This window comes from Podarcis cretensis (assembly GCF_951804945.1).
Source record: "Podarcis cretensis genome assembly, chromosome: 3".
Lineage (NCBI taxonomy): Eukaryota > Metazoa > Chordata > Lepidosauria > Squamata > Lacertidae > Podarcis > Podarcis cretensis.
Genome location: NC_137172.1, coordinates 51,568,525 through 51,590,300, shown reverse-complemented (window position 1 = coordinate 51,590,300; position 21,776 = coordinate 51,568,525). Strand labels below are relative to the sequence as shown.

Here is a 21,776-nt window from a genome sequence, read left to right as displayed (position 1 = left end):
GCTGCATCTTCAGGAAGTCTTTTCTTAACATATAGCATGCTGTAAATCTTATATTTACTTTCCACAGTTGTTCCCATAGTAGAAAATCAATATTATGTCCAAGGCCCCTAGTCCAACTCATCATTGCAGATTTTACTGTCTCCTCCATTGTCTCCCACTCAAGTATTAAATTATACATTTTTGCTAATATTTTGAGCTTGGATCTTAATATTTTTTCAAAATGAGAGCTCTTATCAGCAAAACTGTATTTTTTGTCCAACTTAAATGTTGCCCTTAACTGGTAGTAACTTAACCAATCTGTCATTTGGTCTTTTATCTCTTCATACTCTGTTTGTATTCCTTCGCAACAAGTTATAGGAGGACTCTGTATGTACTCCAGTTTGTCTCTGTGTTAATTATTTTTCTTGCCACGGCCTCTGTTGGTGATAGCCACATCAGTGTTTTTCTTTTTAATAGGTTTTTATATTTTTCCCAAACCCTATAAGGTTTTTTCTGATTATATGGTTTGAGAAACTCTTAAATATCATTGCCTTTCCATACCAGAGGCACGCATGCCATCCAAATTTTAAATCATACCTGTCCAGATCTAATATGTGGCTGTTCTTTAATAAAATCGAATCTTTTAACCAGCATCAGCATGATGCTTCAAAATATCTTTGTAGGTCGGGGGAGCAAAACCACCTCTCTCTTTATTATCAATGATAACCCTATTTTTTATCCTGGGTTTTCTCCCTTGCCAAATAAACTAGATATTCTTTCTGCCAGCCCTTAAAATTTTGAATATCATTAATTATAGGTACTGTTTGAAATAGAAATAGCATATTTGGGAGTATAAATGTTTTTATAACAGAAAATTTACCCACTGAATTTTACTCCAAATTTGCAAATATTTTCTAATTTCTTTCCAAACCCTTGCATAATTATCATTAAAAATATTGTGCTTATTTGCAGTTAACCATACCCCCCAGGTATTTTACTTTCTTTTCATTCTATATACCACTAATTCATTCCAAATCTTTTGTGAGTTGAGCATCCATACTTTTGACTAGCATTGTTGTTTTTCATTTGTTTAGTTTAAAACCTGCTAAGTTACCAACTCTTTTATTTCTTCCAAAACCGCTGGTATACTTTCTAGTCGGTTTTCCAACGTCAAAACAACATCATCCGCATAAGCTTTTAACTTATACTTTTGTTGGTCCACTTTGTCATTATTTCTTATCTTTTGTGTCAGTACCTCCAAAATCAAAATAAACAGCATCGGGGACAATGGACACCCTTTCCTGGTTCCTTTCGTAACTTTGCATCCTTTAGAGATAATGTTATTTACAATCATATTTGCTTGTTTTTCAGAATATATAACTTCTATAGCCTTTAAGAATGTTTTCCCCAAATCCATTTTCCTCAGAACTCTTTTCATAGATAGCCAAGACACATTGTCAAACGCTTTCTCCGCACCCAGAAATATCAGTGCTGACAAGCAGGGCTTTCCTATTGTCTGCTACAAAAAGGGAATGACCTTGTACACACACAAATCATCATATTCCACAGAGGGCAATGGAAACCCCTGAACATAGTGAGCTATGGTCTGCTGTCTGCAATCCTACAGGAATGACTCTAAGTTTTGAAGAATCATTTGCACTTAAGTGGAGGGCTTTGCTGTAATATTATGCATACTAGGACTGTGAGCTGGGTCAGTGTTGATCGTGGGGGGAATACAGGCTTTGTCTTAGTCAGGTGGAGACATCCCTGGATTGGGTCTGGCCACCCAGTGTGATCTGAAGGTGCCACAGGGTGGAGCATCAGGTGGGAGAAAGGGGCAAACTTCTGGTGTGAAGGGTGGATGGGAAGAAGCTGCAGAGGGTCTACCTGGCAAGCACCTTCCTCCCAACCATCATTTCCATTTGTTTGCTTGCTTGCTTGAGAAAAGAACTTGGAAAGGCTGTCTGCATTTCAAACACAGCATTTCAATGCTTGAAGCAAGAATTGGCCCAGTCTCACCTTCTGCAGTCTGTAGAAGTGGACAGGCACATCTTCCAGCAAGCAGGACTCCTTGACGTACTTCAGAATGGCTTCCCTCGTAGACAGGCCTTGCTGTTCCCAGTGCATCTCTGGAGCATGCTTCAGGATATAGTCACTCCCTCGCCTTGCAATTATCTGCCATGGGGGAAGGAAAGAGACAACGTCAGCAGCTTCCTTAGTCTCTCTTAAATAAGTCTGCAAGACAAGATGACTGAGATCCATGGCATGGTTCGTGAGACTCAGGCGAGGGTACTCCCCCCCACACATCATAAGCTCTTTGAATGGTGCATCATTTAAATATCTTAAAAAGAAGAATCCTGCTGTAAGCCACTAAGTGTGTACCAGGAAATTTCTCAGTGTGTTCCTCTTTAATTACAAGGCAACAACAAAGAGGGGGGAAACCCTACTAATACTTGTGACAATTGTATTCATAACCTAAGAACATAAGAATAGGCCGGTAGATCGGACCAAAGGGCCAACTCCTTCAGCATCCTGTTCCCTCAGTGGCCACGGAAACCTGCAAGCAAGACCCAAGGACAAAAGCACTTTCCCCTCCTGTGGTTTCAAGCAACTGGTATTCAAAGGCAGTACTGCCTCCAACCGTGGAGGCAAAGCATAGCCTTCATGGCTGGTAGATATTAATAGTCTTGTTCTCCATGATTTGGACTAATTGTATTTTAAAGCTTTCCAAGTTAGTGGCCATCACTGCCTTCTGTGGGAGCAAGTTTCATAGTTTAACTATGCCCTTTTAAGTATGGTTCTCAGCTAGGTTTACAAGATTCAATGCAGAACAAGGGAATTTCAGCTGTTGCAAATTTTCCTACTAAAGGGTAAAGAGGAACACACTGTCATTCCTCTGTTTCCCCATCCAAGTGGTGCTAATCATTCCAAATCACTAGAGAAATGATCACTAGAGAAATAATTTTCACAGGGAATCAATCTCTTCGGGTCAATATTGCAAAATGCACCTGAAGTTAATAGCTCAAATTAGGACAGAGTATCCATGTCTTTAATTGTGATGGGAAGCTCCTTCTTTCACAGTGCTACAGTGAGATAAGAAACTGCACTTCCATGCAAAACTTTTAGAAGACATCTGAAGGCAGCCCTGGAAGTTTTTTATGTTTGACATTTCATTATGTTTTTATATGTGCTGGAATCCACCCAGAGTGGCTGGGGAAACCCAGCCAGATGGGTGGGGTATAAATAATAAAATCACTGTTGTTGTTATTATTATTAATTATTATTGGTACACCAGTAGCATTCCAAGGCAAGCAGTAGGCAACCCTTCTGAGAAAAGAGACCAGAGAAGATCAAAATAGTATAGCAATAGGAAAACCACAGTGACTTTCTCTTGCTTAGAAGAAGAAAAAACAACAGATGGGGTGAACAGGGGGGCCCACCAGGTGGCAGCGTTGAGAGAGATTTGAAAAAGCAGCAAGTGCCTGTAGTGGATGTCAGAGCTGATACCTGCTACAGTCACCGGGAGACTTCTCACCATGCAATTCTGTGTGCAAGACTGATTGCTTGCCCAAGCAGGAGAAATTCCTTCCAGGCTTCATCTAAACTGTGTGTAATAAGAGCTCATTGCAGTTTAGGTTGTATATCTTATTTCTCCCTTTCCTGAATATCACTCAACACTTAAGAGGCACTTAAACCCAGTCTTTACAAGGGAACAGAAAGCCCTCAAAAGGGATGTTCTTGCCTGAATGTCTTCTATTCCCTTAATTACAGGGAGGCTCCCTCAGGTCGCTGTACCATGGTCTCCCTTTGTCAGACTTCCCATGACTTTAATTATCCTGCTGCCACGAAGCCTGATCTTTCTTAACTCCACTCTGCCTCATCAGCCAGGTGCCATGGGTCTCATAAGCAGACTCCAAAAACAAGGCTGCCCGCCTGCCAGCTCTTGCCAACATCTTTATCTCGCTTCCGTGCACGATGCAGCAATCCTGAGCCGTGGAACCAAACCAGAAGCATTTCATACATTATTTCACTGCAGTGCCCTGGGGACAGGGAGAGACACATCCTACCGGGTGCCAGGTTCCATCTCTGGCAGCCAATTCTATCAACATGTTTACTTGCATATGTGAGCTAGTGTGGACTTGGGTGCTGTGAAGTCACAAACTTGCAGGGATAAGAAAAGATCCAAGACCCTTTTCCACCTATAAAACAACCCATGCCATACTCCTCACAGAATGGCAATTCCAAGAGTGATGCAAGTTTTGGCTGGGACTTTCTATGCCAAACAGAGAGCTTGCCAGTGTGTGGAGTCTCAACTTGCCCAACCTCTTAAAAGTTGCCTCTCTGATGCACACTCACTTCAGCTCTTCTTGTGGAGGGTGGGGAGGGAAAGCAATATTCATTGATTCCCCCTGCAGTCTGAAAATCTGCTCCAGAGGATTGGGTTGTCCCTTGGAACAACAGTGATAATCTCAGTGCTGCGGATTGCAAGGGGAGTTGATGTAAACTGCTCCCTCCAACAGCAGCCTATAATGGATCTCAACTGAATGGGGTTTTCATTCACATTCACAGTGCTCAGGATGATGGGTTGCAAAGCCAGGTAAATTCTCACTGTGGCCCCCTCTCTGAAGGCAGTAGCTTTCTGAAGATTATTGGGATGGGTAAAGTGCAATGAGATGGGATTCCCTGCTTATGCAAGTTGCCTCTACCTGATTTCCCCCCTCCCACTTTACATCCCAGACTTTTCCTGGGGGTCTCCTAACTCCCAGGGGTGGCAGTGGTAAGTAGGGAGTAAGGAATTCTCCTTGCCTGAATATCTTTACATTCATGCTTCACTGGGTATAACCCTACATATTAAGAAAGAGCATGAGTAAGTAATAGGGTGAATTCAGATAACCCACTAAGCCTGCAGAGTCAGGTACAGGAGGAATGGGGGGGGGGGAGAGAGAGAGAGAAAAAAAAAAGAAAAGGTTCTTTATGTTTTGTTCAGCTTGAAACTCCTTAGTGATTTTGCTTCCCTCTCATAATGCAAGACTTACCCACTGTGGGAAGTAAGTCTGAGGTTCAAAGTAGTTCCCTCGGTGGAAGTTCTCCTGGAAGTCCCCTACGTCAACCTGCAGGCCGTAAGCAGCCAGCAAGAAGTAGACTTCTTCTTTGTCAGTGCACCGGGACCTCAACACTTGCTCCCGAAGATGGCAGTAGTAGTAATGGCGTGCTACCTTGTCACTGCAAGATAAGGAACAGCATTGGGTTAGAAAACAACAAGAATGGAAGCAGGTAAAGAAAGCACTGCAGACAGTTACCAGAGAATTATCATTCTGATAAAAAAGACGTGAGGCACATTGTTACCATCAATAATTATGTGATGTTCTAGAGGCCCCTTTCAGGCTGAGTAGGATTTGTTAGGAGCTAAGTCTTTTGCTCTCAGGTCTGACCCTACCATTAGGCAGAGTGGGGCAGCTGCCTCAGGCGGCTGGTTTTGGGGGTCCTAAAAGGCTCATTATTGTACATTGACTGCCAGTGGTGTTTTGGAGAGCCACTTGTGGGATTTTACTTGATGTTATTTATTAAATGATTTATAAGCCACCTTTCAGGGCACAATAGTCCTCTTAAGGCACAGCACAAAACTCCATAAGACATAAAACACAGTATGCATCATAACGTTTTCTGTTGAGAGGGCTGTCAGAATAACTTGAATGCCCACAGAATACTTTAACTTCAGCAGGGCAGAGCATTTGTTGTTCTGCCTCAGGCAGCAAAATGTCTTGAGTCAGCCCTGCTCCCTCCGAAGCACAAAATGGGCTGCTTTTAATGAAGGGAGGCAGAAATATTCATCTTGTGCTGACTAAGGTTTGAATGACATGTTGACAGGTGTGTTATAAAGGAGGACAAAGAGACTATCACAAAACCAAGCTGCTTTTCCAGGATTGTAGCCTAGATATATACTTTGAGGAGGGCTCGTAATTACATGGTTTTTGTTTTAATTTAGAAGTTTTAAAAAACAGCGAAAGGGAGGTGGGGAAATAAAGAGTTCAGTGATCCAGGATCAATGAATGAACAAGTAATACAGTTCTGCTCAAGATCTGATGGTCCCCCAAACCTGTGTGGAAAAGATATTAGCTATCACACACAATTTCAGACAAGTGGATCAACTGATATTATACCAAAACCCTTTCCTAAGAGCTACTATAAAATGGCAGTAAGCAGAAAGAGTACAAAAGGAGAAACATGTATAATTCTCAAAGATTTGGGCAACTTTACCTTATAACCCGTCCATTTTCAACATAGTACTGTACTCTGAAGAAAGCAACCAAAGGAGGGCTGAACTTCTCCGTTGCCTTCAAAAGAAAGATGGTAGGGAAAGGAGGGATTACACGATGTCCCTAACCACATGTACACACAACACTAAAACCTGCTTTAGCTTTACATGTGCAAGCCTCTGCTAATCCAGACAGGGCCTTAGGCTTGGACATCCCCTGTTCCAACTCATAGCACAGCAACTTCAAGGAAAGCACAACTTAAGTCACTCCAAAAGAAGACAGTGGAGAACTCCAAATCATTTTCCCATGTACTTGCACAAAAACCAGTAGATCTGGCTGAAAGGATCTGTACCGATCATTGCAATGCATCCCTAATTATTATTATTATTGTATAATAATATTTTGCACAATCATGGAAAGAGTATGGCTGTGACTACCATGAAGGGACCTTGCACAAATGAGCCACAGACTTCCTCCTTGATTTATAAACTACTACTACTACTACTACTACTATTACTAATTATTTATACCCCACTCATCTGACTGGGTTTTCCCAGCCACTCTGGGTGGCTCTCAACAAAATATTAAAAACATGATAAAACATCAAACATTAAAAACTTCCTTAAATAGGGCTACCTTCAGATGTCTTCTAAAAGTCAGATAGTTGCTTATTTCCTTGACATCTGCTGGGAGGGTGTTCCACAGGGTGGGCACCACTACCGAGAAGGCCCTCTACCTGGTTCCCTGTAACCTCACTTCTTGCAGGGAGGGAACCTCCAGAAGGCCCTCAGAGCTGGACCTGGGTGTCCGGGCTGAACAATGGGGGTGGAGGCGCTCCTTCAGGTATACTGGGCCGAGGCCATTTAGGGCTTTAAAGGTGAGCACCAACACTTTGAATTGTGCTCGGAAATGTACTGAGAGCCAATGTAGGTCTTTCAGGACTGGTGTTATATGGTCTCGGTGGCCACTCCCAGTCACCAGTCTAGCTGCCACATTCTGGATTAGTTGTAGTTTCTGGGTCACCTTCAAAGGTAGCCCCACGTAGAGTGCATTGCAGTAGTCCAAGGCATGCTTACCCAAGAGCAAGCCCCATTGAACACCGTTGGATGTCCTTCTGAGTACATGTGCATTGCACTGTGCTATCAGAATCTCAGATCTCAAAATACATTTGAAAGCAGGCAAAAAAATAAAAAATAAATGGTTTGGGCAACAAAACCAACATTGGGCTAAAAAATGTCCAGTAGTTTCAGCTTCCCACAGGAGGAGCCTCACCACACAACCATGTCAAGAATTCAGTGTCAGGAATTTACACTGGCAGGACTCACTTTGCTTGCTTCTTTCTTCCACTCCTTTGGGAAATATTTGCAAAGCTTCTGCTCCAGGTCAATGAATACATATTCATTGTCTGAAAAGGAGACAGGAGAACTGATAGTAAATAGAAGGCTTCAGGGACAAACTCTGACATTTTCAACAGTGTGACACACACTTCTAATGTTAGTAATTATATATAGGCATAAAATTAAATACACAATTAAATCATTTAAATTTGAAACCTGTTCTTTCTTTTAAAAGAATTTTCCCACTTACCAAATCTTGGAAATCATGTCGACTGGGCAAAAATTAGAGGAGCTACTTTATCCAGGCCTCTGTTGCCTGAATAAATGCAACCTCTGCTATGTGGCAAAGAGAAATAAGGACTATTTACTCCCGGGGCGTAGGGTTTGGGGCACAGAGTGGCAATTTCTCAAGGCACGCTTCATATCCTGTAGCAGCACACTAGAATTAATATTCACACTTTTTATGAATGAAACATTTGGGAATCACTGCTCTAAACTATACTGCTAGCTGAGTTTAGTGGTGCTCCTGCTGTTAGAGAACATAGATGGCGTCAACATATAGTTAAGCTCACAGTTATAATTCTGATTTTTTAAAATTAAAAAACAGCAAGTAAAGACAAGGCTATAATTGAAGAGTACATTCTAAAAAGGATCTAAAATGTCAGGCAAACTCTCTATATAAATACAAAATACCACACACCCCTCTCCAAAAAGTGCTAGTTTTGTGTCATGAGCTTCTGTAGGCAAGAGCTTATGGCAGGGTTGGGAAGCCTTATGGTTGGGGTCAAAGGCAGCCCTCTAGACCTCTCTGTCTGGCCCTTGAGACTTTCCCCAGGGCATGCCCCTCCTCAAGCCAGACTCGAGGTGTGTGTGTGATTTTTGTGTGGTTAAAGGTACAAGAGTAAAAATAACATCCACTGCTCCTCCCACTTTCCCCTCTGACCCTGGAATGTGGCCCCTGGAAGGTTGTCCATGAGGGAATGTGGCCCTTAGACTGAAAAAGGTTTCCCACCCCAGCCTATGGCCTTCAACACATGAAGGGGCCGACAAGTAAATGTTCTGCATAGGGGAAAGGGGAAGAGAGGCACATGTGTATGGAGGAAGCCAGAGTACCGCTTGCCTTGAGGCAATCCTAACTCCCTAGAAGAGACCACACATTTGATGTTCTCTATCAACAAACCTCCCCCCTCCCCCCCAAGAAAACTCCCAAGAAATTAATAGTGTGATGTTCTGGCGCCAGCTGAAACCTTATTTATTTGCCCAGGCTTTTATTTAATGATGGCTGTGTTTTTCTGCTGGCTATGTGGTTTCCCCCCCCGCCCATTTTGTCTTAATGTATATTATGTATTGGGTTTAAATATAATCCCATTCAGGATTGCTTTGGCAATGAAGAGCGAGGAAAAAGGGTTTTGAATAAATAAATAAAATAAAAAGTCACCCCGACAGCAGGCTGAGAGTAGTAGTGGTTACAGATATTCTATGACCATATGGAAAAGCAAATTTATTCATATGTTTGCATAAAATTTGATGATCAATATTATTTGGGAAGGGGGTGGAAGCAAGGGAAGGTAGTGATCAGGAAAGCAGGATATCAAATTGTGGCATAAATTAATAACACAGACACACATAAGCCAAGCTGAAGACAGTTTTCTTTTTTCCAAGCCAAATTCCTGGTGTAGAGGTTAACCAAAGGAGATGTTGATATGTATTATATGGCAAAACAGTATGGCTCATAGTCTTCCAGCTGTTCACTGGAATACGCCAAGCCACACTGATATATGGCCAAGGCAAAGGGCTAAACCAGACTTAAATAGCGTGTATGTTTTAAAAAATGCAAATAGCATTAGCTGATGGGATGAAGCGGCTGGCTCACACCTCGTGAGGAATTTTTTTTTGTCTGAAGTCAGAATTTGCATTGGGAGAAAAATCTCACATGGACCCCCTTATGGGGGATTTCACCCCAGCTTCAGGAAAGGAATTTTACCTCAGGACCAAAGCAGGGAGACGAAGGGGTTAAACCCTCCTTCTAAGCCAGTGATTGCGATAATAAAAATGCTATTGACATTAAAACCCCCCACAAAAAACCCACCCTACAGTTCAATGCAAATATCCACAGGCCCCAAGAATGAGCTACTGCTTCTCAGCTGCTCCAGTCTAGTCTGAGGGACCTTACTCATGGGTAGAGCCAGCTCTGAGGACCGGGTACACATTCTCTTCCTCAGCAGCACTAGGCGCTGGGCTTCCCTTTGTGAAGAATGACCACAAATCCCCCTCACATGCTTCACAACTCTGCGCATGAGCCCGTAGTGGCGTTTGCAAAGTGTTATAGACTATTTGTACACTGAAAATCACACCACTTTATTATTGTTTCAGCAGCATTTCTCGGAAGGGGGACATAGAAACCAAGAATTATTTGTATACGGGGGTGGGGGGTGGCAAACCTACATGACTCGCTAAGCTGCTTTGGGATTTTATCAACAGTGCGTGATCTCCCTGCCTCCCCTCAGCCAAGAAACAGCCCTTCTTTCTTTCTACCTCCTCTCTCCTCAGACGCAGCCTGCAGTTGTGGCCATCCTCCCATCATGTGCAGGAATGCAGCAATACATTCCGACTCTAATGAGGTTAATATTGTCAAAATGCCAACCTGCAGTGTAATCCTTAAGCTACAAAAACAAAAAGTCCTTCCCACCCCCTCCAGCTTTCTCACATAAAAGCTGAGGGTCCGGTCTGTGTGTCCCCGTCCCCCCCGCCCAGTTAAGTGGATTAAAGGTTAAGTTTACAGAGCCTTGTCATGTGTTCCAACGTGCCTCTTTTTTTTTTAAAGTGTGTTCCTTTGATTACATGAAATTTGGGAACAATTTCAAGCTGATTACAGCGGAGGTGTTTGCGTGGGGTGGGGGGAGGACTTGGATAGGCACACAAATTGGCCAGTTTAAGTGTCGCTCGCAAAACATGCCAACGCAAAGGCCAAGTTTCACTGGTGCCAAGGCTCAGCCCCCAAACACTCATATTCCTGCTCAGCTCTGGAATCAAAAGCAGTAACAAGAGTGTTTTTGAGAATGTACAGAGTGCATTTTCTGCTCCACTGAGTAAGCACAGCTGGGCAGCATCAGACATTGGGGAGAAAGGCTGATAACAGCATAGGATTGCCAGGTTGACTTGAGTACTGACATTACGTATTTCCGGTTGCAATCCTATACACACCTGGGAGAAAGTCCTATTGAAATCAATGATACTTACTACTGAGTGAATGTGTGTGTATGATGTGCCTTTGCAGGTGTACCCATAAACATTCAGGATCACCGCTTACGAGCTGTTTGCTTGATTTCTGTAGGATGCCATGACATATAAGGGAGCCTTTGTGCCCTGAAGTGTATGCATATGCAAACGAGGACCACAGAAGACAGCAGACGGTGGCAGGTCCAGTGGGCTGGATCCCAATTCTGCCCTCTACGTGTTCATTCCTACTTGGAATGATCACCAGCACAGGATTTGTGAATGCAAATTATGTCATCCAATTTGTGGTAATTATCTTGATTACAAAGATAGGGGCTGGATTTCATTTCTGCTTGCCAGATGGAATGATTTCCCTTCTCCTCCCCCTGCATGCTGTTCTAGGGGGTTCTCCTGACACCCCAGAGCCCATCTGGGATGGGGTTCAGGGGCCTCTGCAGAGGAGGAGAGGGGAGGAAAGCCCCATTGAGCTAATGGGACTTGTGGCTCTTGTCTCCTGTTAGTGAAAACTATTTAGTTAAATGTGGCTCAAGGAGTCATACTCAGAGAAGACCCATTAATTAACCCAATTAGTCATATTCAATAGGTCTACTTTGAGTAGGATTAGCCATGAATACCACCCAAGGGGGCTAAATATGGGTGCGATATGAGTTTCCTTCAGGTGGTCCTCCAGATGTTAGGCTGCAACTCCCATCAGCCCTGACCATGCTGACTGGAGTTGATGGACTTCCAGCAACATCTGGAAGGTCACAGGCTCACCACCTCTGACAAAAAAAGGTGGCTGAATTTTATTTCATCTTGAAAACTGTGAACGTGCATCAGTCCATGCACTGCTGCTGATATCACTTCACACAGTTCATTTTAGGGGGAAACTAAGCTTTAAGGCAGGTTTGCCTCTGTCTAATGAGTGAAATGGCCCTAAGCAAAGGGGGATAGTGAAAACATCCTTTGTGTAAGGAGTGGTTGTTGATTCAGAGCAACACCTGTAAGTCTCCAAACGTGCTTATCCCCAATTGTGCAACACCTGGGAGAGCAGCATTAGCGTATTAAGGCAACCTTGTAGGGAGGACTGGGAAACCAAGACCAGTTTCTCCTCTCCCATTAGATCCTGGCGAGCATCAATACAGTCAATGTTTGTTTTATCTAATAGGTTTTCCAAGTTCTGAGAGATTCCACTTGTGAGTCATATTATATACAGTACTGGTATCAAAGTGACCTGGATTATTGAAAAGAATGCTTTGGCCTACTGGTATGCTTCTTCAGCCTTCTCTGTGTAGAATAATTTAATCACGTTCAAACTCCTCCAAATGTCAGTAAAAACAACATTCCTCACAAATTATGGCTTTGAAAGCCACTGAATACATCCAGTCCCAGACATTCTAGATATATTCTCTCACCATACAACCAATATTTTAGAATTCTATCTAATGGAGAGGGAGAGAGATAGAGAGAGAGAGAGAGAGAGAGAGAGAGAGAGAGAGAGAGAGAGAAAGAAAGAAAGAAAGAAAGAAAGAAAGAAAAGAATAGCTCTGGGGCGGGTGGGCTAAGACTAAATTTAAAAGCTCAAACCCCTCCTTTTTCTAATAGACATGTTCACAGGCCAATGATCAAAGGGCTTTGACACGATGCTCCTGACTAGTGACCACACGACACTGAACATCTCAGACCTACATCCAATCCCATGTTTACTTCTGAAACAATTTCTCTCTGTGCTTACTTTTTACAACACTGATGCCAAAGAAGTGAGGATCTTTAATTCTCAGTGCGTCACAAACTTGCTCGAAGAGTTCCTGTCCAGTGGCTTTTACCTACAAAGGAAAAGATAATGGTAAATAGTTTACCGTTTGAACAAGATAGGATAGTTTCCCCTTGCCTGAGAAAACGTAACAGGTATTTGGACAATAAAAAACCTGAAGGAGCAAAGTCCGTGCCTGAGCAAACCTTCGTAGTGAGGGAATGTGCGCTGCCTCGTGGCTCCATGCTCCATTGCATCATTGCATCCGACAGCGTGAACCGAACATACTGCCATAAAGCACATCCACAGCTGGATGGAAACAATTAAGATTGCTCTAGAATCCAGTCTCTATTGCTAACATGTATATTGCTTCACAGTGAACTTAAGCCAGCTTAATGCTGTGTTAGATAGAGAGTGGCCAGTATTTCATAGTGATGAATTAGGGGCAATATTATTACACATGTAAAACAGCGCCATGTTGCATGATATCCTGTTGTGCACTGGAATCACAGGGCAATGTAGAATAGTAGATAGCATGGATGAATCTGAACACTGGAGATCAAGGTGAAAACCTGCTCAGTCATATAAAATCATTGCATGGTTCCCCCCATCCCCCCATTAAGTGGATTAAAGGTTAAGTTTACAGAGCCTTGAATGTTCTTCAGCAAGTCGCAAGTTGGGATTTCAGACATAACATGATGCCATGGTTTGTTTATCACAAGCTAACAACTTGCCCGGTAGCCATAAGCAACCAGGAATTCCATGCGGGCAAATGTGTAGGCTTGTGAAGGAGACACAGACCTCTCCATTTTTCCTTGGCCAGTCCGCTTGGTGTTGCCATCCAGCTGCTTATGCTAGATGCTAGTATTCTGTGTTTCCAAGCTGGCTACAGGAGAGCATTCCCATTCTCCTCTGCCACACTGGCTAGTAAAAAACAAAAGAACTACAGGCTAGTAACTTTTATGGCCTGATTTTCAAGACTGGGCTAGTACAACCAGGAGTGGGGAGCCACAGGCTCAATTGTTGTATGTGGCCCTTCCATCTTCTCTATCTGGCCCTTGTCATTCTTAATGTATTATTACTGTATTTTTACTTCCAGGGAGAGCAACTTGCAGGATTTTCTGCCTGGCGTGTCGAAATAACCTGCACAGCCTGGAGTACTCCCTCTCTTTATAAAGGTCATCATCAAGGTGACTGAGGCTGAGTCAGTCCCAAACTCAGGCCTGAACCCAGACTGGCATGGATCCATATAATCAGTCACATCCAGGAACGTCTGCAGTTGTTCTGTCACAGATGCTGAAAGAACCACTTTCAAGAACAAAATGAAATAGGTATGTGGCACTGAGGGAGCACGGGAGAAGAAATTCAGAGATTGGTTTCATCATTTGAGACCCTGTTGCAGATCTCTCAACACCATGAGGCACACTTGGCAGCGGCAAAAGGGGTGTGGTGGGGTGTCTGTAGTGGCACTCACATTGTGCCAGGCAAGCTGGATCAGGCCCCCTCACTGTACTGTTTCTGATGGCCACAAATACATTGCTGTTTAAAAAGGGCTTTGGCTTAACATCCCCCCATTCTGGCTTTCAATTCTAATGACTCTTTTGTAGTTATTATTGTTTTCTTCATTTTCATGCTGATATTTTGATTTAAAATTTGGTTGAATTGTGTAATGTTTTATATTTTATATTATTGTTGGCTGCCTCGATATACAGTGGTACCTCGGGTTAAGTACTTAATTCATTCCAGAGGTCCGTTCTTAACCTGAAACTGTTCTTAACCTGAAGCACCACTTTAGCTAATGGGGCTTCCTGCTGCTGCTGCTGCTGCTGCACTGCCGCTGCGCGATTTCTGTTCTCATCCTGAAGCAAAGTTCTTAACCCGAGGTACTATTTCAGGGTTAGCGGAGTCTGTAACCTGAAGCATTTGTAACCCAAAGCGTTTGTAACCTGAAGCATTTGTAACCCAAAGCGTTTGTAACCTGAAGCGTATGTAACCCGAGATACCACTGTATGGGATATATACCTTTTAAAGAATTAAAGAATTATTTAAAAACATTTTAAAGCAGTCACATGCTTGTGCAAGGAGGAAGGGGGTGTGGGGAAGCATATAAGTTTGAAAAATGCTGAGAGATGCATGGTTACTTGGATCTAAAGTCCACTGCATAAAGTCAAGTGACAGAATTTCAATTTGGTAGAATACAGTCCCACAAGACCTCCTGCAGTGTTAGGAAAGAGAATGGGAATATCACACAAAGTCCCTTGCTTATCAAGATGTGGATCTATTCATGAGCTTCTTGCATCCTAGTCAGTTAATCTCCCTTCCAGGAATTCTGCAAGTATTAATATGGATATTCACACACTCTGAAATGCATAGTGTGATGCAAGTCCCACTTCCTTATTCCTGGAGTAGAGGCAGAACTAAGAAAGAACACAACTCTGGCCTCAACAAGCCTCTGAAAGAAGCACTTTCTATGTGCAGGGATGCACTGCAAAGCCTTCTTGGTCCTGCATGCTGACCCTTCCTAGTTTTTATGGACAAATAAACCATGCACAAAGTAGAGCCTTTTCTGTTCAGCTGAAACTTGCCAGAACTCAGTTCTGGCACCTCTCAGGTGGGTACCAATGCCATTGTAAGAGAATGAGAGAGGTGTTCATGATGAGTTCCGGCACCTCTTTTTCTAGAAAAATAGCACTGGCACAAAGTATTTTAATCCTTCTGGAGACACTAAACCAATTCTGTTCTATGGGAAGAGGGAGCTGAGGAGGGAATGAATTGGATAAAGAAAATGGTTCTATTTTAAGTAGCCTTTCAAAGGCCAAATTTAATGCTACAAAGATGGGGCATGCAGATAAAAGAACTCATTTGAGAAATGAAGATTACCTTCTTTACTGGTAGCAGCCTCTGAAAGAAGAGCTACTGGGACACAGATAATCAACTAGGAACTTATTTGATGGAAGTTCTGGTTCCAGTACTAGTAACTCGTGTGCATACCAGGACATAGATAGCTACTTCCACAAGGAGAAATATTCAAACCACTTCTTATCGTGGCTGCCTCCCTGCCACAAACTGTGATGCGTGCAGCAACTCACAATAAAGAATGAGAGTGACTTTCACCATACTATGGCTACCTCCCTCACAATGGAACATAGAAAGCTCTCTTATCCAGAGTCAGACCTTTGCTATCAACACCAACCTTCCCCACCTGGTACACCCTCCAGATGTTGCTGACCCATGCTCAGAAGCTGAAATGTTTCTGAATACCAGTTGCTAGAAACCCCAGGAGGAGAGAGGGCCTTTGTGCTCAAATCCTGCTTGAGGGTTTCCCACAGGAATCTGGTTGGCCATTGTGAGAACAGAATGCTGGACTGCATGGCCCATTGGCCTGATCCAGCAGGCTCTCCTTATGTTCTCATTAACTCCCATCATTCTATCTACTGGCCAAGCTGACTGCGGGTGATGGGAGTTGTAGTCTAAAACATCAGGAGAGCACCAGGCTGATTGGCAGTGGCCTGATTGGCAGTGGCCCTCCAGGGTTTCAGACTTTCCTAGCCTTCCTTGGTGATGTGAGGGATTGGACCTGCAATCTTATACATACAAAGCATTTGCGCCACCTTTAAGCCCAGAAAAAAAAAGGAAATCGCCTCATATATGAAGCCCATGATCAGCTGATGACCATGAATGGCTAACTGCAGGAAGACCACTGACATGGCCAGCAAGCAGATGAGAGGGGCCTCTCTGTGCCATTTTACATGTACCACACTTGATCAAAATTGCCAACAATCGATGGAATTCAAGCCCATTTGAGCTGCTGATATCACATAAGCTCTTAGCAGCATGGTCTGGGCCATTGGTATGCCCATTATGTAACAGACTGTTCTGAAATATTATAGACCACTGTGTTGATGCCAGAAAACTAGATCATCCTAATTCACCACTCACTACTCCAAACTGGATTGTCTTGTTTTAAGGAAGACACTTCGCAGCAATATTTTGGTAACAACATATGTATTGAAAAAATGGCACTCTACAGGGGAAAAGAGTAGGGTTGCCATATTTCCAAAACTGAAAACCCAGACAGAGGTGCATTTCCCCCCTCCTCTGAAACCTGCCTGTTCCCTCACTGCCTTTGCCTTCATCTTCTCTGCTGCTCCTCCACCTCACAAAATCCTCCCTCCAATATCGTAAGCAAGATTTCTCCCTCCCTCCCTGTCTACCTGGCCTGTCCCCTGCTTCCTCCAGCCTCGTGAAGCCATCACCCTCCTCATGGAAGCAGTGCCTGTGCACTCCATGCCCAATCTTACCCACAAACCACCCCCACTGCCTTTTTGCTTCGCAGGCTTGCCAGTCCATGGGAGGCGCCCTGGTCCTCTCCCAGATGCCCAGGCCTCTGGGTGACAGCATGCAGCCGGCCTCAGCGTCACTGTGGGGGCTGCCGCTGCTGCCGGCAATGTATTCCACCCCCATTGCCATACATTTTGCCAATTCCAGAAATTTCCCCCCATTTTTAAGGGCAGAATCCCAGATTTGTCTGGGAGACCCTGGACGTGTGGCAGCCCTAGGAAACAGAAGAACCTAAAAGAAGCCCTTAAGTCCCAGCAGATGAATGAAATAGACTAATCCAAGGGACAGGTTATTATAAATTTCAAGTCTTTCTATACAGAGTTCCATTTTTAAAAGACTGTCCTTTGGCAAAGTGTCATCTGTATACCAAGTGACTCTCCCGCCACTTATGTCTTTGGATGGAGAGCTGTACTTGCTGCAATATGTTAGTCGGTGTGCAAGTTCAGGATCATCCCCTTCCTATCGCTCACGGAATCTTTCAAGAGCTCAGAAAGCTCCTGCTCTTTAATCCGAAATGGGTTGTTTTGACAAAGTGCCCAACCATCAAGCAAGTATAAGCTTAAAAGTTTAAATCGTGAGTGTTCTTCCAATTAATGGGTTTATTCAAGCTACTGCCACAGCAGTGTGGGAACCATATTTCTTGAACTCTGTGGGTGCCCTTTAATCTGGGGGTGGGGGGTGAGGAGGGGAACCACCAGGCACTTGCCCTCCCGAGGTCAGCCACATTGTGGTGCTTACCGGGAGGGGTGCGGTGGTGGGTAAGTTGGAAAGGTTCGGGTGCTGTGGCAGAGTCAGCCTGCCATTGTTCCCACCCCACCCCAGCCTCCTTGCTACCTTGCCTCTTCCAGTAAGCAGAGAAATGTGACTGACAGCAGAGCAGGTGCTTGGTACCACCGCTCCCTGCTTAAAACCTTCTCCTAGTCACGTGGGGGAACAAATCCCCAAGTGGCTTGCAAATTGTGCTAGGCACGGTCAGTAATATTCTCCTTTATCATGGATTTAGCATCCTTGCTGGGAAGAGATACTAGGTCCACGGCACAGATGCACATGATCAACCCTGCCAACATGGTTGGGTCACTTAAATTTTACCCTAGCCCCATAGGATTTGCTCCTGCAGAAATTATGCATATCTATTAGGGGCTTGTCCACACTTCTGCTTGTACCATGCCTAGAAAACATGGGTCCGAGTGGTTTCCCCCTTGCCCCACTCCTTTCCCAGGGTAAACCTGCTCTTTAGCTTTGAAATGGAACAAATAGCAATCCATGGAGAACCTGATTGCTGTTTGCTCTGATTGAGCACCAAAGAGTAGTTTCCCCCAAGGGACAAGAAGAAGTATGGATAAGCCCTAGGAGAACATTTAAAGAATGCTGGGTGTAAGGTTGTTTGTGTGAGTGTCACACACACAAGGACTGCCCAGTTAGAAATAAACAGATGCTTGACAGCTTCCTGACTATTTGTCTACCTAGCTTAGTCATGTCTACTCTGACTGGCACTGACTATCCAGACCTTAAGCAGAGGTGTTCCCCATTATCTGCTACCTGATCCTTTTAACTGAGGATGCCATGGACCTTCTGCATGAAAAACATGTGCTGTACCACTGAGCCATGGTCCCTCATCTTGAAGTAGACTGGCCCCAACCAGGGCAGTTCCAGAGCACAGATGCTTACTGCACCAGTACTGGATCTCACATGGAGAAACAATTCCTATGCTGGTAAAGTGAGGTGTAAAGGTGGATCAAAACATCCATGGAAGTGGATGAGACCAGCTCAGGGTTAAATTGATTTGTTGCAGGCACAAAAGAGATTATTGTGGTAGTGGCAATGACGATTCTGTCACTGCTCTTATGACTAATAAAGAAGAATGCCCCGGTGGTGCATCCCTCAGCCTGCTAGCTAATAGGTTTCAAACTGTACACTGAAGGGCAATATAGTCATGAGCATTTAACTGATGCACATGGACTTTGAGGCTGCGTACACATGACTAGTTACTATGTGATCATTGCAGCATGTATGACAGAACAGATGAGCTATCCCAGTAGCTATACTAGACAGATTCCTACAGAAATAATGGAAGCTCAATTGCAAGGAGAGTCTTACATAATGGCTGTCACGTCAGAGGATTGCAGGAATCTACCTACCCCAATCTGTTAATCCCCGTTAGTTCACTATTGGGGCCCACATGGGACCTGGTCTGCTGTTTGTACACTACACCCAAACAAAGCTCAAGGGCCAAAATAATTGGATATTTGCTGAATCCATTCAAGACTGTGGCTGCATAGACACAACACATATAAAACACATTTAAAGCGTTCTTTTTTTCTTCCAAAGAATCCTGGGAACTGTAGTTTACCCATCACAGAACTTCAGCTCCCAGGATTCTTTGGGAGGGGAGGGAATGTCCTCTAAATAAGCTTTAAATTGATGGCATGTATGCAGCCTGACTTTTCTTTTCCCTCTATTTCTGATGTTCAGGCTGTGCATGTCATTGCTGATCTATGCAGAACAGCCTACCCACGCACAAGAAAGGGGCATCAGCAGGCTTGGTGGGAATCCTGAGGTTTGCAGAAGTACAAAAAATCATTAGAAGTATGGGGAAAACACCTACCCGGGGGGCGGGGATAGTCCCATGGGAACAGTGTGATCTCGGTGGGAATAGAATTCTGGGTGAGCATGGCTGAAATTCTGGACAGGAGCACTGCAGACTGCAGGATTTTGTTGCATTTCCAATGTGCGCTGCCTTGGCCTGAAGCGAGATGAGTGCTGCACCCCATAGTCGCCTTTGACTGGACTTAACGGTCATGGGGTCCTTTACCTTTTTTTTACTATTCCACTGTGTTACTCTTCATAAAGATTGCCTATGCTAGACTGGGAAGAAGGTAGACTGAGATCTACTAGTAGGTCTGGGTGATTTGATCAGCATGGATTTCTGACCCTCTGTTATCTATCACAAGCAACTCCCCCACCCCTGGAAAATAGGACGACATCCAAATAATACCACTTTAAAGGGCCATGCTACTGAAAAACTGAGTGGGATAACACAGAATAACCCCTTTGATTCATTTACTTTGAACATATACTGTTCTATTTCCCTCCAGAGGGGACTTGAAAGTGATGGAAACTTTATACCTATCAACAACAAAAGGCTTTCTAATAAGCTTTCTCTTCTTTATAGGTTGTTGTCACTGTTATTATTATTGCAAGCCTGGTTTTATTGGCCAAACACATGAAAAGGAAAATAGGCAGTTCTATGCATGGAAATAAATAGCCGGCCTTTTCAAATACTAAACAGGTGCATGTTGCATAAAAAATGTGAATCTTGAAATAAATCTGAGCCTAGTAAGCAAGACTACTTTTTGTTCATTGATACATGGATTGTGAAAATCAGGAAACTGCCTTTTTCTCTTTCTTAAAACAGATAAATAAATAATGGAGCCCTGAAACTAATTCCCATTAACATTTTTAGTGTATAAAAGCTACCACAAACAGTGAAATATATCATTCTTTACCTTAATTATTGGGGCTAATAATTAACATTTAATAGTCACATTTCTGTAAGGGTCTGTTTTAGGGAGACTTTGCATAATATAGCACAACTTATAATTTGCCCCATATTATACCAGGAGACAATACTGTGCAAAATATGTTTCCTAAATGTCTTCTGTGTTGGAAAAACCAACACAAATGCTTGAGTTAGCAGACAGATGTGTGTCTTTACTCATATACAAGCGGACCTTTGGTTTTCAAATGCTGTAAAACTATTAGGGAAGATGAAAAAGAATTTAAGAAAAACAGTCTCTGGTCATCAAATGTAACAGAGTTCCTAAATCCACAGAAACAGATCTTTCAGCTAGTCTGGTCCTCTTCTTTTGGGAAGTAGGTACTGACTGGGGTAAATGGGATGATCTTTATAGATAGCTTCTTGTTGGTAAGCTTTCTGTAAACAAAAGACTTCTGCGGCTCCGTTTTACCACTCTCACAAGCTACTCAAATACATTCTTTTGTGTCATTCACGCTGGGCTCTCAGAAGGCGGCAAGAATAGACTTACCCCAACAATCACATTGAGCTGGTCTCGGTTTGGCAGGAGGACGCACATGTTTCTAAACTCCGGTGGCATCTTGTTTTGCAGAGCTTGCTTGCTCATTGCAGAACCGGTTGCAAACTTCTCATACCCACTCCGCCACGTAACGATGCAGCAGCCAGAGTCTCAGGAACCAAGCCAACTCCTCTCTCTCTATCCTCCGAACCTGAGAAACACAAATCCTTAGTTTTGTTGTTCAGGAAAATAAAGGTGGACGTCGTGAGCGGCAAGAAGCCGATATGTTAAAGCGATCTCTTGAGCTTCATTCTAATAACCAGCGCTAACAGCCAAGCGTCTCCCAAGGCTGCATTCACTGGGGCAGAGTCATAAGTAATTCCAGCATTAGTCAGCTCTTTCGACAATTAACGGCTGGTTACACTGGGCTCGGGAGAGTGGCACACATTCCCTTCTCCTGAGTCATTAGCCTTGTCCCCCTCATGCCAAGTATCACAGTCCAGGGTTTTGTTTTGCTTTGTGGATTTGTCTCACCTACGTGGGCAATCAGCCCTCAAAGGCACATTCTCCCTCATCTGAGTCACTGGGAAGTAATGCAAAGAGCAAGGAAGAATGGGGAGAGGGGATTTGTAGAGCACCAGGCGCAAGATTATGAAGTCAACAGTAAACAGTACCACAGGATGGGCAGCTTTCCAAAAGGTGAATCAGGAGGAAAAAACCACATTCACGTGCCTTTGTGAGTTAAGGAGTATTAGTAAAAGTATGTGGGGAGGAATTTATTTTTTTAAATGTCAGCACAGAATGATTGTAGATGACACTGGATCTTGGTGGAAGTGAGACACAGAGAAGGTATACACCA

At 43.6% G+C, this 21,776-nt stretch overlaps 1 protein-coding gene across 2 annotated transcripts in view; it reads right to left on the bottom strand.

Moving 5' to 3' along the window:
- The window catches only part of FRMD1 (FERM domain containing 1), a 59,971-nt gene that overhangs the window by 11,863 nt on the left and 26,332 nt on the right, over window positions 1-21,776 (bottom strand). The window contains exons 1-7 of one of the 2 annotated variants that reach the window (XM_079971358.1): window positions 21,452-21,548; window positions 20,930-21,128; window positions 12,525-12,615; window positions 7,562-7,641; window positions 6,238-6,314; window positions 5,016-5,202; window positions 1,999-2,154 (exon numbers count right to left, since the gene is read on the bottom strand). In XM_079971358.1, coding sequence (XP_079827484.1) covers window positions 1,999-2,154; window positions 5,016-5,202; window positions 6,238-6,314; window positions 7,562-7,641; window positions 12,525-12,615; window positions 20,930-21,025 — 687 coding nt within the window. In that variant the 5' untranslated portion in view covers window positions 21,026-21,128; window positions 21,452-21,548. Of the gene's footprint in view, window positions 1-1,998; window positions 2,155-5,015; window positions 5,203-6,237; window positions 6,315-7,561; window positions 7,642-12,524; window positions 12,616-20,929; window positions 21,129-21,451; window positions 21,549-21,776 lie in introns of those variants that run through there. The other variant, XM_079971357.1, reaches the window with a different exon arrangement.